General features: G+C 38.5%; 1 protein-coding gene and 1 long non-coding RNA gene across 11 annotated transcripts in view; one reads left to right on the top strand and one right to left on the bottom strand.

Annotated features, from left to right (window-relative positions):
- Window positions 1-2,495: 2,495 nt before the first annotated feature.
- On the bottom strand, window positions 2,496-23,637 carry LOC143674525 (uncharacterized). The gene is made up of 2 exons (XR_013171099.1): window positions 23,401-23,637; window positions 2,496-2,684 (listed from the first exon to the last, which is right to left on the bottom strand). It is a non-coding gene; the product is annotated as an uncharacterized LOC143674525 (long non-coding RNA).
- ZMYM4 (zinc finger MYM-type containing 4) overlaps window positions 23,256-23,684 on the top strand; it is a 273,687-nt gene continuing 273,258 nt past the window's right edge. For 4 of the 10 annotated variants that reach the window (XM_077150329.1, XM_077150333.1, XM_077150331.1 and 1 more), the window contains exon 1: window positions 23,258-23,662. In XM_077150329.1, the coding sequence (XP_077006444.1) occupies window positions 23,624-23,662 (39 nt within the window). In that variant the 5' untranslated portion in view covers window positions 23,258-23,623. Of the gene's footprint in view, window positions 23,672-23,684 lie in introns of all 10 variants that reach the window. The other 6 variants (XM_077150336.1, XM_077150328.1, XM_077150337.1 and 3 more) reach the window with 5 other exon arrangements.

The following is a 23,684-nucleotide window of genomic DNA, read 5'->3' as shown; positions in this document are numbered from 1 at the left end:
TCTTCCTTCTCTAAATTTTCCGGGTGAGCATTTAAGTCCTCAAGTTTTGCTTTTCTTGTTTTTTAGGACAATTGTTGTTCTTGTTTTGTGTGTTGTATGGTGGGATCACATTTCATTATTTTTCCATGTGAGTATCCCATTATGGGCTGTGAACAGCACCATTTGTTGACTTTTTGTTTGTTTGTTTTGCTTACCTGTTTTTTGGGGAAGTGCATGGACTGGGAATCAAACCTGAGTCTCCCATATGGCAGGCGAGAATTCTACTAATGAATTACCCTTGCCCCCCACCCCCAGGTGTTTTTAAAAGTCTCTGTCCCAGTCTTGCGTTCTCATCGATGGTTTCTAATGCTTTAATCTTCTTCTTTGTCTGGACTGCAACTTCCTGTTTTTTTTATGTTTTGTAATCTCTTATTGAAATCTGGACATTTTGATAATTTGATGAATTATCACTGGAATTTAGACTGTGAGACTCCCGTACCTTAGGCTTGTATCCAGAAAGTGTTATGACAGAGCTTTCCTTGAATGCTGGATGCTAACAAAAATAAAATTAATAGAAGGAAAAAAGAAAACACTTTTCCTAATTTTTTGCAGGCTGACCCGAGTGCTCTCCTTCAGAGCTCATCAATGCACTGAATTTACAGAATAGCTCCAGTCCAATGCATAGAGGCCTCCCAGGTCCATTTTGCATGTGTCTTATTTTGGGAAGATCCTAGGAATTCCACTAATTACACAAGTATGAATGTCCCCTCTTTGAACAATTTCCTCATGGTCCTGGGCTCTGCATTGTATGTCCTTCAGCCACGATATGCCTGCTCTCCCATACCATTCTTCAGGAGAGCACTGTGAATTGCCTTTTAGTTGCAGGACAGCATCCATTTCCTGACCTTCAGCTTACCACCAGATTATGCCAGACATTCATGCTCCCAGTATGTGCTTTATGGTTATTCTGTTCCCTCCAGAGCTGGGACCAAGGACCTGTACTGGAAACAGAAGCTGACTCCATGCCAAACCAGTGAGGGGATAAGGCAATGGCCAGCCAAAATGCTGTGAGATTTTATTGTTTTTAAGTATGCTTTTTCTTGACTCAGTGTTTGCCCTGTTTTAGCAAGCCTTCAAGTGTTTTCTGGAGCTTTGTGAGAGATTTCTTCTCTTTCCTACTTGTTCAAAGCTTCTTTGTAGACAGAGCCCTGAAGTTTCTCATTGTACTATCTTGAGTAGAGCTTCTCGTGATCTAGAATGGCTAATGATGTTGAGCCCCTTTTCATTGTCACTTGGCCATTTGTATATATTCTCAGGAAAATAAATTTGCTTTTAAGTAAAGTTTAAGTACAAAATAACCATGAGCATATAAAAGTTTGTAAAATAAGTGGAACGTTCAGAAAAAGAATGCACCTTCCAAGTAATGACTTCCTTGCATTCATCTCCACTAACTGTCTGCCACATCAAGTTTTATTGTGTTCCTTTGGTGAGTATGATAACCCTAAATAAATTACATTTTACAGAGCAGTGTGATGGTGGCTCAGTGGCAGAATTCTCGGCTGCCATGCTGGAGACCCAGGTTTGATTCCTGGTGCCTGCCCATGCGAAAAAAAAAAAAAACCAACACATTTTTCATACAAGAAATAGTAACCTGAAAATTTTGTTTATTTGAAGTTTATTATGGTATGGCATATTATATATTTTATATAAATTTATTTTCATTTTTCAGCACACAATAAAAATTGTTTACTTATCTTTATATTTAAATATTGTTTGGTTATCTTAAGTTGGGATATCATATTAGGTAGAATTCTAAAATGGCCCCCAAGATTTCTACCCCATTGTATAATTCATATTTGTGGGCAGGACCTGCAAATATGATGAGATATAATTCCTGTGATTAGGTTACCTTATATGCCAAAAGTAAGGGGATTTTGCAGCTATAATAAGGTCCCAAATCAGTTGACTTTATTATTATTTATTTTTTATTTCCTAATTAGTTGACTTTAACAGAAAGGGAGATTATCCTATGTGGGCCTGACCTAACTGGTAGGAACTTTAAAAAGGAGTCTAAAGGAAACAGAAGAAGTAAGAAAGGACTGAAGTAGCAGAGATGCTCTCCTGTTGGCCTTGAAGAAGAACTACCATGTTGTAGAGAGGGCCACATGCCAGGGAATGGTGGGTGGCCTCTAGGAGGTAAGACCCTCTGCCCTACAACTGTAAGGAACTGATTTCTGTCAACCACCAGAGCACTTAAAGAAGACCCTGAGCCTCAGAATAAATCTCAGCCCAGAAAGACACCTTAATTACAGCCTAGTGAGATCCTGAGCAGAGGGCCCAACTAACCCATGCATGGACTTGTGACCCATGGAAACAGTGAGATAATAAACATGTACAGTTTTAAGCCACTAAGTTTCTGGTAAGTTGTTATGTAGCAATAGAAAACTGATACAAATGTTTATAAGTTATTTATTACTACAATAATGCTGCATAAAATCATCCTAAAACGCAGCGGCTGAAAACAACCACAATTTATTATTTGTCATGAGTCTATTCATGGTCAATTCCTCTGATCTTTGGTGGGTAAGTTGATCTCCCCTGGACTCACACATGAATCCTCAAACAGCTGGTAGGTTGGCTAGGGATTGGTGGATCGAGATTGGCCTCAGTTGGGATGACTTAGCTCTGCTGTAGCAGGCTGGCTTCTGTTCTCACAGTAATGGCAAGATTTAGAGAAAGGAAGAGAAAATACATAAACACTTTTTTGAGAGAGCATGCATTAGTTTTCTACTGTCCCACTGGCTAAAACAAGTCACCTGGCTAAGCCAAAAATCAGTGCAGTAAGTCACTACCATGCATGGCTACAGGGAAACAAGAAAAACTGGGACTGCTTAGTAGAAACAATCTATCATATGATGGAACAATCATAATTTCACCCCTTAAAAGTAATAAAAAGATTTTCATATAAAGGCTTTTCACTTAGAAGCAGGATATTGAGGAATGAATTAAAGTTGTTAAGCAAGGGATAATTGTATCCCTATTTTTGCCTTCAAGTAACCCAAATGTCACATACACTGGCTTAATCATTGAAGACATTTATTATTCTGATAGAATAAGTGGAAGGATAGAGGTCAACACTCTCTCTTATTTTTATACACGAGTGCCACTCCTGCCAAAATTCTTCCTAACAGGAAGCCCAGTTGCTACTTCCCTTCTCTATGAATCTACTATATGCTAATGTATTAGTTTGCTAAAGCTGCCAGAATGCAATATACCAGAAATGGAATGGCTTTTAAAAAGGGAATGTATCAAGTTGCAAGTTTACAGTTCTGAGCCTGTGAAAATGTTCAAATTAAGGCACCAACAAGAGGTTACCTTAACTCAAGAAAGGCTGATGCCATCCAGAACATCTCTGTCAGGTGTGAAGGCACCTGGTTGGCATCTGCTGCTCCCTTTCCTCCTGGGTTCCACTGCTTCCAGCCTCTATTTCCTGTGGGGGTTCCTCACTTGGTTCCTCCAGGGCTAGGTTTCATTTCTTGGCTTCTCTTGGCTCTTTCCAGGTTCTGTCTTGCTAAGCATCTCATGGGAAGGCCAATGGGAAGGTATGCTGGGCTCTGCCCATTTCCAGGCATCTTCTTTCTCTGTCAGCAATCCAAGCATCTCCAAACATCCATATCTCTGTCAGTTCAGAAGCAAATGTTCTCCAAGTGTCTGCATCTGAGGTTTCCCCCTTTAAAGGACTTTAGTAAACTAATCAAGATCCACCTTGAATCCATCTAATCAGAAGGCTACACTCACAACTGGGTGTGTTACATCTCCATGTAAAGAATACGATAAAAATGTCCCACCTAAACAATAGGTCTGGGCCCACAAGATTTGATCAGGATTAAAACATGACTTTTCTGGGGTACATAATAATTTCAAACTGGCACATTTTGTGACTTGCTTTACCTAACAGAATGTGTCAGAATTTAACACTGTGTAACTTCCAGACCTAGGCCTTAAAAGAGCTTGCAACTTCCATTTCCCACTCTGGGAAGCCAACTACCAATAAAAGAAGTCTGACTTCCATGTTGGAAAGAGAGAGAGGGAGAGAGGGAGAGAGGGAGAGAGGGAGACTGAGTTCACAAAAAAATTAAGAAGACATTGGTTACCTCTAGGCCTGACCCATATATAATCCTTCATGTTTTGCCCCTTCCAATTGACTGGGATGCAGATGTCCCAGGTGACCTTATAGCCCATGTTTTGAAGATGCAGTCTGAAATTCTAAGTGACCATATGATGCAGAGCTGCCCTTGTCAACTAGGAACACTAGTTGGACTGTTTAATGAGAAATAATCTGTGTTGAAATCATTAAGCAATTTTGGGTCTGTTTGTTATAAAAGCCAGCATTACCTTAACTACTACTACCATGAACAGTGGTTACTATAAAATATCAGGACTTATGACTACTGGTGGTGGGGTTGGAGGTAAGGCTTGCATGCTGAGAACTGAGGCAAAAATGGACGAGATCACTCAAGAGGCGTGTATTCAAGAGGTATTCTTATCTTCCATATTACTTTAGAATGCAATGAAAGCTGTGGTAATGTGGACATAAACAAATACATACCTCAGATTACATACAACTCGGGGAGCTCCTGGACTCCTGAAGCCCATCTATTGATTCCTGTTAAAGAATTACTGGGATAAAGAGAAAAGAAAAGAGTCTAAAGACAGAAGTGAAACTATTGAAGAAAGCTTTGGGAAGAATGAATAGAGATAAAGTTAAATATAGCAGCAGAGATGCCAAGAGAAGGAAAGAACTTAAGAAGGTAGCAGCAGTGTTGAAGGCTACTGAGGGAGAAAATGGTTTGGACTAAGAAATAATTGTAAATGATGCCTGGGATTTGAAATAGGAAGGAGCAGCATGCTGTAGCTATAGTGGATAAGAGTGTGAAGCAAGGGAGTATTAACATCTGTGCTAAATTCCAGTTCCTCCAAACACTAGCTCTATGACCTTTGACAAGTTGCTTATTGCCTCTCAACCTTAGTTTTCTCATCTGTAAAAACAGAATAATAGTATTACCTCTTTTATAGGATTGTAAAAATTAAAGAACTCACTAAGCACAACATCTGGCACATAACAGATCATTAAATGTTAGCAATTATTATTATTATATTTGAGACAGCAGTTTCAATAGAGTAGTGAGAATAGAACTCAAATGACAAGAGGGTGAGGAGAGTGCAGACAATGAAAGCGGACTTATTTTTCTACAAGTTAAACTGGACCTGGAAGGAAAATTAGAGGATATATGCCTGAGAAAGAGTTGAGGTAGAGGGGACGGGCTTTATTAGGGTAACAGCTAATGTTAGTTGAATGATTTTTATATGCATTAAGTCATTTGGTCTACAGATGTACTGTCTAAAACAGTACCCACTGGCCACATATGGCTATTGACCACTTGAAATTTGGCTGATCTGAACTGAGATATGCTATAAGTGTGAAATACATACAAGATTTCAAACACTTAGTACAAATAAAAGAATGGGAAAATATCTCATTAAGAATTTTTAATGAATTATATGTTGAAATTACATTTTTATAATATATTGAGTTAAATAGAATATGCTATTAAAATTAATTTCACCTGTCTCTTTTTACTTTTCCTAATGTACTTAGGAGAATTTCTTTTGTGGCTCACATTTGGGGCTTGTGTTGGACAGTGCTGGTTTAGAGGGCTGGGAATATTTTTCATTTTTTATGTTTTTGCTTTTTGTGTTTTAAAATATCTTTGCCAATTCTAAGATCATAAATATCTTCTATATAAATATTTCAAATTGTTTTTTAAAAAATTGCTTTCCATATTTAGGTCTTTAATCCATCTGGAGTTCTAATTCTACTTTTTCCAACATTTTTCCAGCAGTACTGACGAAACTGTAAATCATGTTCTTGCTGCCATAAATGAATTTTCTACCTATGTACAGATTTGTTTTTTAGTTCTCAATTCTGTTCTTTGATCAATTTGTTTATTATTATAGATTTATTAAAAGTCCTAATTCCCAGTAAAGCAACTCTTCCCAAATTTGTGCTAGTCTTGATTATTCTTTGTCCCTTCCTCTTCCATATGAAGTTTTGACTAGCTAGTTCAATTTCCTAAAAGTGTTTGTTGGATATTATTTGAAATTTTGGGTTAATTTGGGGGAAATGGACAAATTTCTGCTGTTGAGTGTTTCCATTTGTTATGGTTAGGGTCATTATGTCAACTTGGCTAGGTGATGGTGTCTAGTTATCTGGTCAAGCAAACAATGGCCTAACTATTAATGCAAGCAAATTCATGGCTGGCTAATAAACCAGAAGGCTGGTTTATTAAATCATCCATCAGCCGATTTAATGACTAAGGGGGAGTGTCTTCTGTAATGAGAGAATCCAATCAGCAGGATTTAATCCAATCAGCTGAAAACTTTTAAGGGGGAGGTGATGATGTCAGCATACATAGAAGAGAGAACTTTCGTCTCTACTTCAGTCAGCCAACCTGCCTCTCCTGGGGAATTCATCAAAGACTTTCATTGGAGTTGCCAGCTCACACCCTGCCCTATGGAATTTGGATTCATGCATCCATGCAGTTGCATGAGACACTTTTATAAAATCTCATATTTACAGATATCTCCTGTTGGTTCTGTTTCTCTAGAGAACCCTGACTAATATACCATTCATAAACAAGTTACATCAGTCTGTCTATTCAAGTCTTCTTTTATGTACTTCATTAACACTTTGAAATCACCCCCCCAATAAAGATCCTACACGGTTTTCGTTAGAGTAATTCATAGTAACCACATATTTTTGTTGCCACTATAAATGGCATAATTCTTAAATTGGGTTTTATATTGTCTGCTGCTATGGACGATAGAGTGATTTTATATACTGATCTTTTATCTAGCAATACAGTTAATATGGTAGCATGAAGATGTATGTACCTGAGTATGCTGGTTTGAAACTGTTATGTACCTCAGAAAAGCCATGTTTTTTCAATCCTAAACTGATCTTGGAGGGGGTGCTGACCTAGTGTCTAGGTTGGAACCACTGATTAAATTATTTCAACGGAGAGGTGACACACCCAATTGGAGGTGTGGCATTTTGCTTAGATTATTTCCACATAGCTGTGGCTCATTCAAGATGGATCTTGATTAGTTTACTGGAGTCCTTTAAAAGGGGAAACATTTTGGAGAAAGTTCAGACAGACATTTGGAGATGCTTGGAGTGCCAACATAGACATGTGGAGAGCCATTAGGAAGCAGAGCCCAGCAGATGTTGACATGTGTCTTCCTAGGAGATGCTAAGCAAGGACCCACAGTACTGAGAAGCCAGAAACTGGAGAGAGCCAAGGAAAGCTAAGAGAAGAAATTCAGAGTTTGCCCCAGAGAAGCTAAGAAGGGACAAGCAGATGCCAACCACATGCCTTCTTAAGTGATAAAGGAAATCCGGACACCATCTGGCCTTTCCTTTAGAGTCAAGTTATCTCTCTCTGTATGCCTTAGTTTGGACATTTTTATGGCCTTAGAACTGTAAAATTGAAACTTGTGCTTGTTTGAAAGTATGCATGTACCCTACAAAAGCCATGTTTTAATCCTAACCCCATTTTGTAAAGGCAGCCATTTCTTCTAATCCCTATTCAGTACTGTATATTTTAAACTGTAATTAGATCATCTCCCTGGAGATGTGATTTAATCAAGAGTGGTTGTTAAGATGTATTATTTGGGCAGGCCATGGTGGCTCAGCAGGCAGGAGTGCTTGCTTGGGATGCCAGAGGACCCGGGTTTGATTCCCGGTGCCTGCCCATGTAAAAAAAAAAAAAGATGTATTAGGGTGGAGGTGTCTCCACCCATTTGGGTGGGTCTTGATTAGTTTCTGGAGTCCTATAAGAGAGGAAACATTTTGGAGGGAGATTCAGAGAGAGCAGAGAACAACATAGCCACAAGAAGCAGAGCTGACCAGCGAGCGACCTTTGGAAATGAAGAAGGAAAACGCCTCCCAGGGAGCTTCATGAAACAAGAAGCCAGGAAAGGAAGCTAGCAGATGACACCATGTTCACCATGTGCCCTTCCAGATGAGAGAGAAACTCTGACTGTGTTCGTCATGTGCCTTCTCACTTGAGAGAGAAACCCTGAACTTCATTGGCCTTCTTGAACCAAGGTATCTTTCCCTGGATGCCTTAGATTGGGCATTTCTATAGACTTGTTTTGACTGGAACATTTTCTTGGCCTTAGAACTGTAAACCAGCAACTTATTTAATTCCCCTTTTTTAAAAGCCATTCCGTTTCTGGTATATTGCATTCCGGCAGCTAGCAATCTAGAACAAAACTTAATAAATCTCCTTTATAAAAGCCAACCTATTTCTGGTACATTGCATTCTGGCAGCATTAGGAAACTGAAACACTGAGTAAAACATATTCTTAAATTTAATTCATTCCTGTGGGTTGAACCCATTATAAGTAGGAATTTTGATGAGGCTACTACAGTTATAGTGTGATCCGTCACAATCAGGATGTATCTTAATCCTATTACTAGAGTCCTTTATAAATGAAACGAATTCAGACATAAGAAAGAGAAAGCCACAGGAGACAAGAAACCTAACCTAGAATATAAGGGAAAGACCAGGAGTTACCGCTTAGTGCTTTACCATGTGACAGAGGAGCTAATGATGCCATCTGCAAGTCCCAGAACCCCAGTCTTCAGGAAGAATGCACTGCCCCAAGGACAGCCTGACTCTGACCTTCTCCCAGACTCAAATGGTGAGTGAATAAATTCCCATTGTTCAACCCGACTGACTTCATGGTATGTTTGAGCAGCCCAGGAACCAAAACAGCCAAACACTCTCATTGATTCTAATCATTTCTCTGTAGATTTCCTTGGATTTTCTATGTAAACAATCTTATTATCTACAGCTAATTCTAGTTTTGCTTCCCCCTTGGAAATTCTTATACCTTGTTTTAGTCTGTTAAGCTGCTCAATGAAGATAACGTAAAATGTGCTGGTATCAACAATGGGAATTAATTAGCTTACAAGCTTACAGTTTTGAGGCCATGAAAATGTTCAAATCAAAGCCTCATTAAAAAGATGCTTTCTTTTTGAAGATTCCTGCTGGAGATTCTGGATTCCTCTGCCACATGGTGAGGCACATCGTGGCTGAGGAACAACTGTTAATCAAAGGCAAAAAGCCAAGGGCAAAAAGGAGAGAATATTATTAATAGGATAAAGAATAGACAACAAAACTTTTAGTTTATACTGTAAGTCCCTAACAATGTATTAGGTTGTAAACTTTTCTTACCATGTATTTCTGAAAGATCAATTACCTAGAGAGACAAACATTTTTTATCAGCAAAGCTGAATAAGACAACATTTTGTTTGTGTTCCAGTTTTCTATTGCTGTATGTCCAATTATCCCAAAATTTAGTGGCTTGAAACAATAGTCATTTTATTATATCTCATCATTACCTGGGCCAAAAATTTGGACTAGGCTCAGGAATTCTTCTGCTCTACTTGGCATTGACTGAGGTCATTCAAAGGTAATCAGCTAGTGAATGGACTGATCTAGACAGACTAAGATGGCTTTGCTCACATGTCTGGCACCTTGGTGGGGAAGCTAGAAGGCTGGACTCACCTGGGACAATAAACTGGAGGGCCTATTTGTGGGCTCTTCAGTTTGGTGTTTTCAAGTTTCCTGATACTTCAGGGCTCCTAGAGAGAGTATTTCAAGAGACAGGGAGTGGAAGCTGCAAATTTCTTAAGGCTTGGGCTTGCATGCTGGCCCACCATCACTTCTGTCATCTTCCATTAGTGAATGCAGTCACAGAGCTCACCTAGATATAAGGGGATGGAACCTGGATGCCCCACCTTCTGATGAGAATGATGTCAACAAACTTGTGGCCATCTTGAATCTGCCACATCCTATAACCCAATAAATAGAAACACAAATACACACACATATATAACCCAAACAGAAATTTCACTAAATTTGTTATGTGAGATGCATTTTGATATTTTCCATTCCATTCCATTCTAAAATGCTGGTTGTGACCTAATAACTTACTTTCATGTCCCACTATTGTTTTTAAGGAAATGAAAAGGCAAGACACAAACTGGAGAGGTGTTTGCTATACATAAATTTGACACAAGACTTGTTCTAGAATATATTAAAAACTCCTACAAAACATTAAAAATACTAACAACCTAATAAAAAATGAACAAAATAATTGAATATCACAGAAGATACACAAATAGCCATAAGAATGTGAAAAATATTCAACATCATTAGTCATCAGGAAAATGCACAATGAGAAACCACAAAAAGAAAACAATTTCATATCCGTTAAAATGGCTAAAACTAAAAAGATTGATAACACTAAATGTTGGCAAGGATGAAGAGAAACAGGAAATCTCATATATTGCTGGTATGAATGTAAAATAATACAGCTGCTTTGGAAAACAGTTTGGCAGTTTTTTCAAAATATAAAGGTAAATTTATCATATGACCCAGCAATTCCTCTCCTAGGTATCTACCTAAGAGAAATGAATATATATGTCTATGTGAATTTTCATAGCCACATTATTTATAATAGTAAAAAAATGATATATTGGAATTTATCATTTTTGTTTATCCATTCACCTCAATGTCTATTAACTGGTGAATGGATAAGCAAAGTATAGTATATTCATACAATGGATTATTATTCAGAGGTAAAAGCAATGAACTACTGGTATATGCTACAACTTGAAAGCATCTTAAAAAAACATTAAGCCAGATAGAAGAGGCCATATATTTTATGAGCCTGTTTATATGCCATGTCTAGATAAGGCAAATCTCTAGAGAAGGAAAGTAGATTAATGGGTGCCTGGAGCTGGCAGTGGGTGGGATGGGGATTAACTGTAAAAGGGCTTGAGTGACCTTATTAGGATATTGGAATTGTTCTAAAACTGGTAAGGAAATGGTATTCTTAAAACAGGTATATTTTATGTAAATGCAAACTGTACCTCAATAAAGTAAAAGAAAGAAGTCTGGAAAGATGTATACCAAAATTTTAACAGTGGTTATTTCTGGCCAGTAATTCAATGTATGAACTTTATTTTCCTTCTTTATTTTGTTTAGTGAGAATAATCACAATAAAAAGCAATATTCAACTTCAAAAAACATTGACTAGCAAGTCTACTGTTGGGTATTTACCCAAGAGAAATGAAAATATCTCCATACAAAGACCTGTGTAAAAATATTCTTGGCAGCTTTATTCATAATAGTCAACAACGGAATCAACCAAAATGTCTATCAAGAAAAGAATGAATAAACAAACGGAAGCAAGTCAAAACAGAATATTATACAACAACTAAGAATGAACTATTGATCCAAGCAACAATGTGGATGACCATTGAAAGCATGGTGAGTGAAAGAAGTCAGACACAAAAGAGTACATACTGAATTATTCCATTCATGTGAAGTTGAAGAATAGGCAAAACTAATCTATGGTGATGAATTCAGGACAATGGTTGTCTGTGGGTGAAGAAAATTGAGAGGAAGGGCATGAGTGAACTCATAGGTTCACAGAAATATGCTGAAATATGCTTTGTCTTCATTGGGGTGGTAGTTATATATTGGCATATATCATTTTTATCAAAACTCATTAAATAGTGTTTTAGTTTGTTAATGCTGCTGGAAATGCAGTATGCCTGAAATGAGTTGGCTTTTATAAAGGGAATTTATGAAGTTACAAGTTTATAGCTCTAAGGCCATAAAAATGTCCAAACGAAGGCATTTAGAGAAAGATACCTTGACTCAAGAAAGGCTGATCTTGGAAGGCATGTGACTGGCTACTGCTGGTCCTTTGGTTTCTGGTTTCAAACATATTCCCTGCAGTTGTTTTCTTTCTTCATCTCCAAAAGTCTCTGGCTCTGCGGGCTCTGAAACTTTTTCCCAAAATGGTTCCCTCTTAAAGGCCTCTAGTAAGCCACCCACCGTGAATAGGTGGAGACACATCTCCATAGAAACCACCTAATCAACAGATCCCACCCACAACTGAGTGGGTCACATCTTCAGGGAAACAACTTAGCCAAAAAGAGCCGACCCCCATATTGAATCAGGATTAAAGAATGTGGCTTTTCTGGGGGTACACAACAGTTACAAACTGGCACAAATGATATACTTAAAATTTAGGCATTTCACTGAATTGAAATTTTAACTCAAAACAAACAAAAAATACTGATGTAATGGAAAGGACATAAGCATTGGTGTTTAAAACTCTTGGATTTGCTAGAACTTTGAGTATTGGTGGGGCATCTGAGACTCAGAGTTAGAGCTCTCAAACTGTGAAAGTCAGCATTAGCCCATACAGCAACTGTTAAAAAAGTTGAAAAAGTGATCAGACCTCAACTAGAGATATGAATGAAGCTAATTTCAATAAGACTGAGGTAAATCAGAATACAAGGTAAAGGATCATATGGTCCATATTTTAAAACTTCAACTTTATGTGAGACCAAAGGGAGAGATTTTTTTTGGTACAAAATTTATATTTTTGGTAACACATTACATAATTTAACTTATATGGTCAGTTTATTTGAACACCATAATTACATGGAATCTTGAATATGGTGTGAGATCTTGTTGGTTAATACAAGTTAGTGTGATGCCCCAATATATCCCAGAGTAATTGGGAAGAGAATAAAAAAGTATTTTAAAAGACCTCTTGAGGGACTTGGAAGAAAGGAGGAAATTCTAAACTTCCCCACCTGGGGAATTCCTGATATTCTCACAAGCAGTGGGGATAACCAATTTAATAAGCCAAGCCCTTGATCTTGGGGCTTGACCCTATAAAACGTATACCTGCAAAGGAGAAGCTAAGCCTACTTAAAATTATGCCTAAGAGTCACTCCCAGAGAACCTCTTTTGTTGCTCAGATGTGACCTCTCCCTCTAAGCCAACTTGGCAGGTGAACTCACTGCCCTCCCCCCTACGAAAGACATGATCCCAGGGGTGTAAATCTTCCTGACAATGTGGGACACAACTCCAAGTGATGCGCTGGGACCTGGTATCATGGGATTGAGAAAGCCTTCTTGACCAAAAAGGGGAAGAGAGGGATGAGATAAAGTTTCAGTGCTGAGAGATTTCAAATAGAGTTGAGAAGTTATTTTTATGCATTATATAGAGATCCTTTTTTAGTTTTTAGTGGATTAGAATAGCTAGAAGGAAATACCTGAAGCTGTTGAATTGTAATCCATAGCCTTGATTCTTTTCTTAAATATATATTTTTATTAATTTTTAAAAATATATAACAAACAAAAACATTCTTAACATATGATCATTCCATTCTACATATATAATCAGTAATTCACAATATCATCACATAGTTGCATATTCATCATCATAATCATTTCTCAGAACATTTGCATCAATTCAGAAAAAGAAATAAAAAGACAACAGAAAAAATTCATACATACCATACCCCTTACCCCTCCCTTTCATTGATCACTAGTATTTCAATCTACTAAATTTATTTTAACATTTGTTCCCCCTATTATTTATTTTTATTCTGTATGTTTTACTCATCTGTTGATAAGGTAGATAAAAAGGAGCATCAGACACAAGGTTTTCACAACCACACAGTCACATTGCGAAAGCTATATCATTATACAATCATCTTCAAGAAACATGGCTACTGGAACACAGCTCTACATTTTCAGGCAGTTCCCTCTAGCTTCTCCATTACATCTTGACTAACAAGCTGATATCTATTTAATGCGTAAGAATAACCTCCAGGATAACCTGTCGACTCTGTTTGGAATCTCTCAGCCATTAACACTTTATTTTGTCTCATTTGTCTCTTCCCCCTTTTGGTTGAGAAGGTTTTCTCAATTCCTTGATGCTGAGTCTCAGTTCATGGATTTCTGTCCCACATTGCCAGGAAGGTCCACACCCCTGGGAGTCATGTTCCACATAGACAGAGGAAGGGCAGTGAGTTTGGTTGTTGTGTTTAGCCTTGATGCTTGAAGCTGAATGTATAACCATATAGCATTTACAGTGTAACCATGTGATTGTGAAAACCTTGTGGCTGGCGCTCCTTTAATCCAGGGTATGACAGATGAGTAAAAAGACCAAGAACAATAAATAAATAAATAATAAGGGGGTATAAGGGATAAAAAAAAATGGGTAGATTGAAATACTAGTAGTCACTAAGATGAGGGGCAAGGGGTATGGGATATATGGGGTTGAGCCAGTATGAAACTGTCATGTACCCCAGAAAAACCATGTTCTTTAATCCATGTCAGTATTGTTGGGTGGGAACTTTTTGATTGTTTTCATGAACATGTGACTCACCCAATTGTGGGTGGGAACTTTTGATTAGGTGGTTTCCATGGAGATGTGTCTCCATCATTCAAGGCAGGGTTGCTTACTGGAGCCTGTTAATAGAGAACCATTTTGGAAAAAGCTTCAGAGCCCATATAGTCAGAGACCTTTGGAGATAAAAGAAAATGCCTCTGGGAAAGCTGTTGACGAAGCTGGGAGGGAAAGCTAGCAGACGTCACCGTGTGCCTTCCCAATTGACAGAGGTGTTCAGAAATCAAAGATTACAGTAGACACCAGCCACTTGCCTCCTGGCTGACAGATATGTTCCAGATGGCATGAGCCTTTCTTGAGTGAAGGTAACCTCTTGGTGGTGCCTTAATTTGGATATTTTCATGGCCTTAGAACTGCAAACTTGCAACTTAATAAATTCTCCTTTTAAAAGCCATTCCCCTGATGGTATATTGCATTCTGACAGCTTTACAAACAAACTAAAACAGGACTGTTCTTCTTCTTTTTTTTTTTTACTTATATTTTCTGGAGTGTTGCAAATGTTCTGAAAATGAGCATGGTGATGAATAGGCGACTGTGTGATGATATTGTGAGCTACTGATTTATACATTGGATGGTCTATATGGTGTGTGATATATCTCAATAAAAATATTTAAAAATAAAAGGCTTGGATATGAATACCATTTCTACTTCCTAGCTGTCTGAAGTCACATAATCCTGATAGGCCTTAATTTTTCATCTATAAAATGGAAAAGTTCCCTACCTCACTGGATTTTTGTGAGGATTAAATAAGACAATGTAATGCCAATTCTCAAAGAAGAAATGCAAATGATGATAAGCATTTTTTCAAGAGTTTAGCCTCCTTAAAAACTACAAAGAAATTAAGATAACAGTAAGATACAATTATTCTATTAAATTGGCATGTTAGAAAGAGAACCTATTTAGAAGACTCAAGAGTGGTTATCTTTATGTAGGGGTATAGTTACAGGAAAAAGATGCTTAAAGGATGTTTTGGCTTCCAAGGCTGCTTAAGCAAATGCCATTAATTGGGTCACGTTAAAACAATGGGAATTTATTCACTCAACGGTTTTGAGGCCAGCAAAATGCCCAAATTGAGGGATCATCAAGGCAACCCTTTCTCCCTGAAGACTGTGGCATTCTGGGGCTGGCTGCTTGTGATCCTTGGTTCCTCTGTCACGTGGTGCTTTGGTTTGCTGAAGCTGCCAGAATGCAGTATACCAGAAATGGATTGGCTTTTACAAAGGAGATTTATTAAGTTACAAGTATGCAGTTCTAAGGCCATAGAAATATCCAAACTAAGGCATCCAGAGAAAGATACCTTGACTTGGAAGAAAGGCTGATGGCATCCTGGGTTTCTCTGTCATATGGGAAGCACATGGTGACACCTGCTGTCCTTTTCTCCCAACTTCTGATTTCAAATGGCTCTCTCAACTCCTGTGGGTCTTTCTGCATGCATATCCAAATGTCTGTGTTGGCTCTAAGCTCTATGTTTTCTGCCTTTTATTTTCTTCATAGAGGACTCCAGTAAAAGGATTAAAACCCACTTTGAATTGACAGGGTTACATCTCCATGGAAAAACCTAATCAAAAGGTCCCACTCAAACAATAGGTCCACTCCCACAAGATTGGATTAGGATTAAAAGAACATGGCTTTTGTAGAGCACACAATAATTTCAGACCAGCACACATGGAAAGGCATATAGTGGCATCTCCTGGTCTCTTCCTTCTCTTATTGATTCCATTTCACCTTTTTGTTTCCTGTGGCTTTCTCTCATGTTTGAATTCATTCTACTTATAAAGGACTCTAGTAATAGGATTAAGACCCATCCTGATTTGGCTGGACCATTCCTTAACTGAAGTAATCTCATCAAAAGGTGCTACTTACCATGAACTCACACCCACAGGACTGGATTAAATTGAACATGTGTTTTGGGGGTAGATACAGTTTCAAACCACCACACAAGGGCTTCTGGGAAGTTACTGATATTTATTTCTTGATCTTGGAGATGGTTTCAAGTTTTAAAAATCTATTGTTCTATATACTTAAGATCTGTGCATTTTTCTGTAATTAAGATGTAGTTTTAGTTATATTTAACAAATTCAGTATCCAGCGAGAAGAGTCTGCAAAAAAGCAGACACTTCTGGCAAGAGTATAAATTGATATCTTTCTGGAAGGCAATCAAGTAGCATCTATCAAAAGCCATAACCTTTGATTCAGCAATTGTACTTCTAGGAATCTTTTCTAAGGAAATATTTAAGATGTTCACAAAGGATATTTACTACGATGTTGTTTATAACAGCAAAAAGTCAAACCACCATAAAAAGGGTCTGATTTAAAAAGTATATGGTATGCATACAGAAACTTATGCATATTCTATAGCACTTTGTAAGCTCTTTTTGGAATTAATTTATCTTGGTCCCAATGAAAGATAATTTTGCTGCTCTATCTATAAGAGAACTTGAAATTTTACAGATTAGTTTTCAGGGTCCTAGGAAATTGAAACTGTATTTCAGAAGAGAAGGTTGAGATAAAATACTTATTGTCTGTATATATTTTATTTTGAAATTAGCATGTGATCTTTGTATGTTAGGTGATATTTATTTGAGGCGTATGGGGAGGCTACAAATTAGGGCTTTGCAGATGCATCTGGTTGGCTCATGCGGAAAGTTAAAATTATTTGACTTCATTGAAAGCACTCAAATATTGGGAAATTTCATGATATATCCATACAATGGAATATTATTTGGCTATAAAAAGGAATGAAGTATTAATACATGCTACAACATGGATGGATCTTTAACAAGTGCTAAGTGAAAGAAGCCAGTCACAAAAGGTCACATATTATATGATTCTATTCACATTAACTGTCCATAATAGGAAAATATAGAGAGATGAAAAGCAGATTAGTGGTTGCTTCGAGGTGTGGTGGGAAGGAGGACAGGGAAGCTAAAGGGTATGAGGTTTCTTTTTGAGATGAAAATGTGTTCAAAGTGAGTGTGAAGATGGTTGCACATATCTGTCAATATAGTTAAAACCATTAAATTGTATACTTTAAATGGGTGAATTGTATGGTATGTGTATTTTATTCCTGTAAATAAAGCCACTTTTGAAAATTGGGGAATTCCAAATAAAAATCCAACTTTTTCCATGTTATGAAGATATGGCAATTCTGGGCTGGCATTCCTTTATGGCAAGAATCTCCTGAGGTGAGTAGTAACTGCCTACTGTAGAGTAGGCATGAGCTTTCTACTATTCCACTTGGCTTGCCCTACTGTTTTCTGCTACCTACTAACCCTTGTAAGTATTTGCATGTGTAACCCATGTTCTGGGGTATCTCTGTTTTCTCCCTATGACTCTGAACTTGGAGTTATACAGCGCAGATGTCTCTCATGTTCCTCCTCTTGGTAGCTATGCAGCCTTGCGTAGGTCACATAACATCGGAAAATCTGCTTCCTCCTTTGTAGAATAATGTAGAAAAAACATTCTGTACCTAACAGGGAAAATGAATGAGTGTAAAGGCACTTTGTAAGTATAAATTGCTGTTCATTTGGAAAGCATGATAAATGTTTGTTTCACCCCTACTGCTAAATGTATGCTGGATTTTTTTGTTTGTTTATTTCACCATTATTTCCTCATTTATTTAAACTCATTATTTTAATCAGGATTTGGAGATAACTCATTTTAAAAAGTACTTAATTTAAAAATAAGTAATGCCCTCACATAGTTCAAAAAATTACGAAATACAGAGTGAAGATTATTCTTCCCCCATCTTTCTTCAACTAGCCCAAATGGCATCTTGTATCTCTTTCCAGATTTTTAAATGCATATATATGCAAACATATATTCTTTTTCTTTTGGGGGGATTGTCATTTCTTTTAATATAACTTTTGAAAAATAATTTCCATACTACTGAAAGCAATTCTTCTTATTATTTGTTTTTTCAGGAAATGAAAAAATGTCTCATGAAGCAGCAGGACTACAACTGCTGTCACTTGCAGCTATGTCCTTGACCTTGTCACCCTGACATTCCAAAATATCTAAATCATCAGCATTAAATATGCTCATCTTTAATATGTCCTTGTCAGTCCTGAATCTTACCTCATCTGCTAGGACCTGGAGAATAAAGTTTGTAGAAGAAGCAGTACAATGATATTTACCTTTCTTAGGGGGGAAAGAACCCAATAATTTTGACAGCTCTACAGAATACATTTCCCAGGGATTAGATGCTGGACGGAGCACTGGCTTCTAAAACTGGCTTTACCCCAAGATACATGATTTCTTCTTTTCAACCATCCTCACCATCTACTTCCTGACCTTTCTCCACTGTATCAGTCTCTTCCCTATGGTTTCTGCCAGTATGGAGGGAGGTCTTGATGCTCTGTCATCCACTATACCTTTTCAATGTATTTGGTAATGCTTTCCTATTTTTAATACATTTTAATGATTCCCATCTTAAAAAAAAAAATCCTTTGACTCACACCCCCCCTTCCAATCACTACCCTATTTCTCAGAACCTCTTCTGAAAAGAATTGTCCATACTTACTCTTCTCTGCTTCTTGAACAATTCTCTTTCAACCCACTCCAATCATGCTTCTGCCCATACCAATCCACTGAATGGCTCTTGTCCAAATCAACAAAAACTTCCAGTCCCATAGACATTTCTTGCATCTCATCTTACTTGTCCTCTCAGTGACATTTGACAAATTAGTGATTGATCCTCTCCTTTAAAACAATCATTACTTGGTTTCAGAGACCACACACTCTCCTGGTTTTCCTAATTTACTGATCCTCTTTCTCTTCTTGAGTTATAAATGTTGGTGTGGCTCTGGGCTCAGCACAACTGATAGTCCCTGGGTAATCCTACCCAGTCTTATGGCTTATACTGATGATTTCTATATTTCTATCTCTAGCCCTGATATTTCCCCTGACTTTCAGACTTGGATGTCCAACTGCCTATTTGACATTTTCACTTGGACATCTAAGGAACATCTCAAATTTAATGTCTAAGGCATTGTTCTTGGATCCTCCTCTGCCCCAGTCCCTCAATCTTCTCCTCTAATTTTCTCTATTGCAAATTATGGGCAATACCATCAATCTAGTTGTTCTGGTCAAACAGCTGAGAATCATTCTTAAATAATCCTTCCCCCTCACCCACAACATCCAAATCATTAGCAGCAATCCTAATGGCTAAATCCCCAAAACATTCTGAATTCAATTACTTTTCACTAAGTCCAATGCCACTGTCCAAGGCCAAGCCATTGTCATCTCTCACATGGACTACTACAAAAGCCCCTTAACTTATATCCACTCTTGCTCCTTTATGGTTTATTTTCCACATAGTAACCGAGGGTTCACATATCACTTAAAAAAAAAAAAAAGTCCAGTGGCTTTTTCCATCATACACAGAATAAAATTAGAAATCCTTATTACAACCTACACGACGATACATGGTTTAGGCTGTGCCCACCACTTCAACTACTTCATTTTCTCTTACTCTTCTCCTCTCTTCTTCTGTTGTAACAACACTGGCACCTTGCTATTCCTTGAATACTGCAAGTTTGTTCCTGCTTTACATTTGCTACTGCCTTTGCCTGGAATGCTCTACCCCAAACATTTGCATGGCTAGTTCTTGCTCATCATTTGAGTATTGGCTCAAATATCACCTTCTCAGAAAAATATTCTTCAGCCACCATTTAGGGAATAATTTCTTTTGGGAAAAAAAACATGTCATATAGCTGCACTTTCTCTGTCCATTTTCTTAGATGGCATTTGCATGTTTGAGGCTTTATGGTGCTGGGAAGCCTGGGTTCTTGGCTCTATTTGGTGTGCTTGGATTATTCTTTGACTCTTCTGGCTGTTCAGTAACCTGTTGGTGTATACTAGGTGAATGTGAGGTATTATCTTGTAGCCTGGCCTCTCTAGGCAGACTTAGAGCCTGGAGGCAAACCACAGCTCTTCCTGAGGTCTGGATGTCACTGCTATTTTGGTCCTGGCCCAGTTCAATCTTCAGAGTTACTTTCCCTGATATTTGCCAGCTAGTACTCCTAGCCACTTTCCCTATTCCTCCACAGGGTATGTGGGAACTTCTGGACATATTCTGTATTACACAGGAGCTAAGAGCCCCTCACTTCACTTGCACAACTCCTTCTAAGACCTTGTGCCTGATTTTGTATTATTTTTCTTAAAGAGTGTGTAGCCTCTGTCTCCCCCTGCTATCATATAAGCTTCAAGCCCCATAAAACCTGGACTCACTTCTGGCTAAGAGACACTCTGAGTAGCTAAACTCAGGCCTTCTCTCTCTTCCCAACTACACTAGGCCATCAATTTTACTAAGATGTGGCTGCCAGCTTATTGGTGCTGTCCTAGCTTACAAGTCATCCCTAGTTGGAATCAAGGGGAAGCAGAGCAAGAAACCTTTCTTCTTTGAAGACATGGCATATTTCTCACTGGCTGCCTCTCTCATCTCTTTTCTTCTTTCTTCTACCCTTCAATTAAGAGTCAGGTTTTTCTTTTATTTCTCTATTTCACAGCTCAGCTGTCATGGATTAAAAAAGTTATCTGGAGTATGGGAGAACTCTGTGAGGTTCTTACTATGTGCTGAACATTATAGGTTAAATGGAACTAAGGAAATTTAGCAATTCTTTTTCTCTCTACCAAGACTTACTCTACTCTCCCCTGCCTAGGAAAATAAGTCTCAGGGTTACATTTAGGTAATAATTGTATGTGCAAAATATTATCCTCTTACATTCTAATTTTTTTTTTTTTTTGAGAGAAGCAGAAAATATCCCATTTTACATGTTGGCATATAATTAAAAAAAATTTTTTTAAAGAGCAAATACTTATATGGTGCTAGGATTCAAAAAATGTTCTAATATATTTAGTGATATTATCTAAGTTAAGCCTCCCAACAACCCATTTTATAGATGAGAAAATAGAGGCAGAGAGAGAGCAAGTAACTTGTCCAAGTTCATACATGTCTGTGGAATAGAGATGATCTTGTGGCCACCAGTTTGCAACCTTTAGCTTATGATATATTCAAATAAACCAGAAAAAACAAGGCTTTGAATTCTGGCTTGGCCTCTCTACTGAATAACCTTGGACTAGCCACTTAGGCTCAATGACCCCCTCTGTAAAATTATGATACTATGATTAACCTTGCATGCTCAACTGCACTGAACATTCATGGTATATTTGTATATTATCTGGAGTGTACAAATCCTGTCTATTATTCAAGATCCAACATGTTCCAAACATCTCTAGAAGCCCTAGATTGGGGGCGTGGGGGCCAAGGTGGCTGTTCTAGTCCTGATGCTGTTACTAATCCTTTGTGTGATTTTAAGTAAGCCACATCTTCTCTTTTGGCCTCAGTACCTCTATCTTTAAGGTTTAGGGTTGGACTAAATCAATGGCTTTACACTATATTCTGGAAAGCACAACATTTCTCTGACGGCGGCAGGTGCCATGAAAGAATGGCAGGAGAGTAAGGCTGGGTGAGTTGGCTAGTTGTGTTCCCCAATCCCACTTTAAACTTAGCAGTTCCATTAAAAAATTTTTTTTGTCAGCTGTCAGATTTTTTTTAGAAGGGAGTGTTTCACTGCTAATAAAATGGGTGGAAACCACTATAACTCTCACGTACCCACAAACTCTGGAACTATCTTTCCTTAAGTTCTTAGTTTCTTTCTTTCTTGCTCTGGATATGGAGCTAAAGGATGACATGTTTTGATTCTCACTTAAATGAAAGTAACTCTTGTCCTTCTCTCCTCTCTTCTACCCAGGGGTTAAACTAAAGATAAACAGACCTAAGAAAGGACTAACATGGAAACTTCCAGCATAAACTGCCATAATTTAAGACACTTCTAGGTTTCAAAACAGCCACCAAATGACACACAAAAGTTACAGTGACACACAGAAGTTACATCTTTTTACCCTGTTAGGAGTTGTTCATTCCCATATGAATGTTTCTTGTCATGGGAAATGACCTCTGTATTTCTTACTTGTATATCTTCTCATTGACCCTAAGATATCATTGTGAATTCCATTATGGCAATTTTTCTCCACCTAAGGCTGGACTAAACAGAAGAGGAATCAATCAAGCCCCCATTCACCTCAGCCATCCTTAGCTTAGAACTCAGCTTTGGTTTCAGGGTTTCCTGTTTTAAAAATACACTCCTCATCCTTTAAACCCAATTTTCAAGCTCCTTCAATGGAGGTTGTTAAGGACACACAACATCTATAAATCATAATATAGCTTCACAGAATTACAATATTCTAGAAATATCATGGAACTTTCAGTTTTAATCATCTAGGGATATCAGGTAAAAACGAATTTTTCTCTGTATTGAAGACAGGTTGGTGGACTGAAAAGTGTGGAGGACTGTGACTCAACTCTGGATTCATTGGAAGTGTTGGTGTGGATGGTTCCTAAGATTCTTCTGAGTCTGATATTCTAAGGTCAAATTACTGGCGTGGAAATCATCTCCAGTTGTTGGTTCAAACTTTGAAATCATCAAAGGATCTGATTTTGAGGCTAGGCTGTAGGAGTTGACCTTAAAATTCTAAACCAGGCTATCTAAAGGTAGAAGAGCTGTTTCTCCTTGAGATGACAAGCTTGTTTCTTCACCAGTTGGGATTCTTCATATTCAGAGGTCCACTGAGAACTTCAGTTCACAACTGTTCTCCCTTTACAATGAATCTCTGTAGTCAGGTATCAGATGGTGATGTGGACCCCTCAAAGACATTTCCCCCAATTCTCCAGACAGGATTTCTTTTATTTCTTTTTCACCACTGAGTCATGGTCCCTTTAAGGCAGCAGCCATAGTTAAGTGGTGGGAGCAGCGACTGGCAGAGAACAGACTTGCAGGATTTGGCCTAACCAGGGCCACTCACCGCGCAAGCTCAGGACCGGGGGCTTGGTGGGAAAGGAAGGAGGGGCTTAAGGTGCGCCTGCGCATCAGGGGCGCGCGCAAGGGGCTCGTTTGGTGATCCCTTTAAGAAACCGCAGGCGGAGGAATTTCTCTGAGAGAAAATAATCCTACTCCCGGAGCCCCTTGGAGGCCATTAACCCCCCGAGTCCCGGCCCCCCTACCTTTTGCGGGTAGCCCAGACGCCCACGCGCACACCCGTGAAATCTCAGGATCTGCGACCCGGCGCACAGTTTCTGCCCCCTCCCCACACTGAGCGCAAGGCCAGGCGGGATCCGGGGAAGCTGCTGCGAGGCGGCTGTGCCTGCAGTGTGGGCGGGGATCGGGGCCCGAGAGGTGCCGCCGCCACCGCGCCGGGAGCCGCAGCGGTTTTGAGCGGGGCCCAACATGGCGGAGAGAGAGGTGGAGTCCGGCCCCCGAAAGAGGGTAAGTGAGGTGAGGCAGAACT

The sequence above is a fragment of the Tamandua tetradactyla genome, chromosome 2, assembly GCF_023851605.1.
Source record: "Tamandua tetradactyla isolate mTamTet1 chromosome 2, mTamTet1.pri, whole genome shotgun sequence".
NCBI classification, from domain to species: domain Eukaryota; kingdom Metazoa; phylum Chordata; class Mammalia; order Pilosa; family Myrmecophagidae; genus Tamandua; species Tamandua tetradactyla.
The sequence above is the reverse complement of the archived record's forward strand: the minus strand, read 5'-3'. Positions and strand labels throughout refer to the sequence as shown.